Below are 5,000 nucleotides of genomic sequence, written 5' to 3' on the forward strand. Positions count from 1 at the left end.
CCTTCAGTCGTTTCTTTCTTCCAGTCCGCTTTCCCCACATCTTTGAAATTGATTTTTCTGTTGACGTGCTGAGCTCTAATAAATTGAAAACGTAGTGGAGTTCGTCTTCTATTGAACACAAATTACAAGAAATACATCCTGTAAAAACTGGTAATCTGTATCAATAGCCGTCAATTTAGCCCTGTGATGTATGAAGACACATAATGGTTATTTGAACCGAAAGAAAATCCTAGCGGAAAGAAAATGTTGGTCCGTGTCTGATAGAATCCATGATTTTAAGACATTTTTCATTGTTTCTATTTGATTAAATCATAACTTTTTACAACAAATACTGAAACTAATCTATGTTCTTACATGAAATCAGTTAAGTTACAAACAAAAATAACGTGAAAGTCAAAGTTAAAACCCGATGTTTTCGTAAACACAATTTTTTTAAATATAATTCACGTCCTTCATTTATGTTTTTCTTTTTCTTTTATCATGCGTTTTTGCTATATTAATGATATGGTCCTGATTTTTGTTTCTTACGTCTTGTAAACGTATGCTATCTAAAGTCACATTATAAGCTTTTAACGACTTGAAATTAACAAAACCATCGTCATCGACACATCATTCTCAAAATGGCGCCACGTTATTTCATCTAATCACACCGAACGCTTGAAAATCAAGTAACAACATTTACGGGATTCGGATGATTAATTCAACAGTTCTTGTGAAATCAAGTTTTCATTTTCTGATAACATCAACCGCCACAATGTTGTAATTCCTACAGGACTAAATCGGAGTAGGTTCTAAGTGCATCTTGCTTATACTTAATACCACAAGAAGATAAGGAATCTATTGATCAGACGATTCCTGAAATAATCAATGTACCTTAGAGTTGAGGTCTGTTCCAATTTCTTAGAAGTGGGATTCCATTTTTTTTTGTTCAGAATTTGAAGGGTGATGGGTTTATGCAAAAATATTGTATTTTTAAAGCATTATTATTTTTAACTTTTGAAATAAATTATAAACAAAAATGATTTGTGTACAGGTAAATAAAACAGCAATATGTTGGTGCTTTCGTGCTTGGGATTTTGTGGCCACGTAGCTAATAATTGAAAAAGTTTGGGTTTGAACCCGAAAAATCTACACCGGGTCGAGAACCGGTCACATACACAACTAGACAACACTCTACCCCCCCCCCCCAAAAAAAAAACAAACAACAACAACAACAACAACCCCCCCCCCAAAAAAAAAACCCCCAACAACAACCAAAAAACAACAACAACAAAAAAAGAGATTTAATGCTAGAATAAATATAAAGTCATTACATACCTCTTTATTTACCGAACCAGTTTAGTACACATAAGCTGAAAGAGATTTATGTAGCCCTCAGATCAGAGATTTTATATAACTCCTGCCTAAATCAAGCTCGGATAGTCCGCTTGTCAACATTGTGTACATTCGGGCATCATATTGTTTTGCAAAACAGTTTGAAAAAGTCACAAATAGACAGATATCATGATACCGTGTGGAAATAGCCCGCAAACATTCTTTATTCAGCATTTGATGCTAGATTGATATATTTGTGAGGTAATTTAGTGTAACATAACCTAAAACCTACAATGACACACGATATTTGGGAAACATGCATTAATACAGTCGTGTATCTTTTTTATCGAATTAATACACATATTTCAACTTACTTAAACACTAAATAGAAATCATTTAATACATGCATTAGCATGTGCGCTCAATGCACGTGTATGCAAAATTCTGCAGCTGTTAATATCATTTTTCAGAAAGAAAAAGAAAATATTGTTTTCATTCAGTAGTGGGTATTACCAGGGTTTATATTTATATAACATGTGTCGATCGAATATAGGATTTTTAATTAATGGATTATTTTAATTCAATATTAAATGCAGAATACCATTTATCCAACAATACAGCCAGTAGAACGAAGAGAAATGAATGTATACAGAACAGAACAGAACAGAACGGAATTGAACAGAACATAATACAAATGAATGTATTCACTAGAAGGTCATAAACCCATGTGACTAAATATTGTTCAAAAAAGAGCAGGATGCAACTGTATCGCTGTATAGGATCGGAGTGCAAAACAAAAGCGCGCCAAAATGTACCAAATGCAACTGCAGACGATAAAAACGTTTGATTTCTGAATCACGTTAAAAAACAGCAGAACATAATACTCGTATTGTTACTAAAGTTACGCTTAATGTAAACAATAAATATTTGGAGGGAAATTACTTAAATAAAGGTCAATTTAGGTGGTTTCGGTTTCGACCACGTGGGTTAAGGCCACGATAACCCAGCAAATTTCATGAAAGAATGTATTGAAAAGACACAGCACTCCTCACAAATCTAGTTAACCTTGATTTCTTTATCTGCTAAACGGATCGATAAATGAAACTCATGCATGAATTAAAAAACAGCCCTTTTTGTGTAACTGGGTCCCTTTGTCCTTTGTCAGGGCTTGGGCAAGTTACGACGAATGTTTGAATTTTAATGAGATCATTTTTTGTGTGTTGGGTTTTGTTATGTCTGAATTCGTTTGTGGCCCATGTGCTTTCAGATTTGTATGAAGATTGTTAACGTCGTAGTAAGATCAAGCATTTGTATTGCATTGAGGAAAAATGATAGTGATTTTTAAAGAAAAACATTTAGGGACAAATTCACTAAAAATATAGTTTTGTTTAAATTGATAGACATTCAAATTGTGTTTAAAAAGGTGTCAAAATGAAGGTGTCTTAAAATGGGCGACTTTGAAGGACGTGTTTTGGAGAGGAAAAATTCACTAAAAATACAGTGTCATTTAAATTGAAACAATTGATAATGACAATTTAACTGTGTATAAAAAGGAATCTCAAAATAAAGAAAACAATCTTAAAAACGCGACTATGAAGTACGTGTTTTGGATTTTTCATTCAAGAGATTTATGATATAGTTTTACCTATTAAATAAAGCGGTAAATTTAAAGCAATGTTATGAAAATATTTGCTTATAATGAATAGTGTGAACATGTATACATTTTATTATTTTGTCGTTTATTCATTAAGCAACTGTTTAAAATGTTAACCAGTGCTTGACGTTGAATTTGGATTAACAAGAAAAACCACTAAGATAATGGATAAGATTAATTAATAAGTGCATAATTTTAATAATGAGTCTTGTTCCTGAAAGATGATTGATAGTTCAGAACTCAAATATAACAATATGCTGAGTCACCTGAAAATATTAGAGCATAGTTAATGAATGAGTGGGTCTGTTTGACTTTGTTTTACCGTAAACACTGTCAATATAGATGATTAACGAAGATATCAAGTTTTAACCCATGCTGAAGAGGTCATTGGTGAATACATTAACGCCGTTTATAAGTATTTGTACAATAATATCTGACTAAACACAACTAATTACAGTGTTATACAGGAATTACAATTTACTCACTTTATGGCGTATACATACAATTTACGGTGTTTTTACGACAGCTTGATTTTAATTAAAAAATAAATATTGGATATCTTTCTCTCACTCGGAGACTAGATACAAACGCCATGAGGAGATTTTTTCTCCTGAATAAAGGGATACAATACGGTGGGTGATCTTCCGTTACAGCGCCGGGAGCTTTAACGCTCTATTCCGGAAATATTACTGAGAGGAGAATAATAAAACATGGCGGATTCTTGAACGTGAATTATTAACAGCGTGTGTTCGATAGGAAATATTAGACCAAGAGTCCTGGAACTTTGAATAAAGCTTGTCCATTTGGCGGCAGCCGTCATGCATAAGGCGTACCTACCTCCTTCAGTAAGTATTGATGTATTTATAAACGTACTATTTGATATACGATTGAGTAAAGTATATTCATAACATCATGGACTTTGGACACCAGTTGTTATTACTTTCGGTTTCTGAAACATGTACGTTTTCATTCGTACTAACAAACACTCATTGTTTATTTGAAGCAAACAGTAGTTTTAGCAGGTATTCAGTCCATAATTAATGTTTTGCTCACATTTTGGGGTAAAGAAACCTTCTTCATTAGCCAGTTCTCCTATTAACGTAACATAAATAATTTATGTACACACCAAAGCTGAGTTTGCCCTTAATGTTTAGAAATACGCAGGGTTTTAATAGCTTTGAACGTACTGTCTTTAAAACCCAACTTATGTACTTTATGGACTCTGAATCATAACCAGTCGTTGATGTTAACTTCTTTAAAATGAAGACTAATACCCATTAATTGTTTTTGCAACACGGGTATTCTATATCGGTTATTGATCGTAACGTATCTTACAAATAACAAAATGACAAAATATGTCAAGTGGCACATAATATCGGTTTGAAACGCATTTACTGCATGGCCGCAGTTCGTTTGTGTTTAAAACTCATTGTATATCAGTGTCAGGTTAGATTCAATCAATACTTCAGTCATATTCCCAATTTCAGCTGATATATCAGCAACCACTATCCTTGCCTACAGCAAATCGATTCTCCGACTCTTAATCTTTGTAATGCGAGCGTAGTTTAATAACTACTGAACTAAAATGTCCCATGCTTCGGTCCAAAGCTCATATTCCGTTTTATGCAATAACTAAACATTTCCACTTGAAGCCGCGTTGGCAACAAATTTCGTGATATTACTAGTATTATATTTGCAGAAGGTAATAGTAAACACACACTGAGTCATTAGAAACAGGGTAAGATACAATTTCTAAAATAAGGTTGATTATAAATTGAACAATTTAGAAACAAAGAATGAAATAAAAGGATTCGATCTCAAAACCTCGAGGTTAAATAACAAACCTCGAGGATGGATAACTAACCTTATGGGTAAAACCCCTCGATGTTTGATAAAAAACCTCGAGGATTGTTAAAAAACCTCGAGGATGGATAAAAAACCTCGAGGATGGATAAAAAACCTCGAGGTTGAATAAAAACCTCGAGGTTGGATAAAACACTTCGAGTCAGAATAAAAAACCTCGAGGATGGAT

At 33.3% G+C, this 5,000-nt stretch overlaps 1 protein-coding gene across 4 annotated transcripts in view; it reads left to right on the forward strand.

Moving 5' to 3' along the window:
- Positions 1–5,000, forward strand: part of LOC128246942 (uncharacterized) — a 71,983-nt gene that overhangs the window by 22,772 nt on the left and 44,211 nt on the right. Inside the window, exon 1 of one of the 4 annotated variants that reach the window (XM_052965513.1) lies at positions 2,640–3,813. The exons of the other annotated variants lie outside the window; for them this stretch is intronic. Within the exon in view, the coding sequence (XP_052821473.1) occupies positions 3,787–3,813 (27 nt within the window). The 5' untranslated portion in view covers positions 2,640–3,786. Of the gene's footprint in view, positions 1–2,639; positions 3,814–5,000 lie in introns of those variants that run through there. 4 annotated transcript variants of the gene reach the window in all.

This window comes from Mya arenaria, chromosome 9 (assembly GCF_026914265.1).
Source record: "Mya arenaria isolate MELC-2E11 chromosome 9, ASM2691426v1".
Taxonomy (NCBI): domain Eukaryota; kingdom Metazoa; phylum Mollusca; class Bivalvia; order Myida; family Myidae; genus Mya; species Mya arenaria.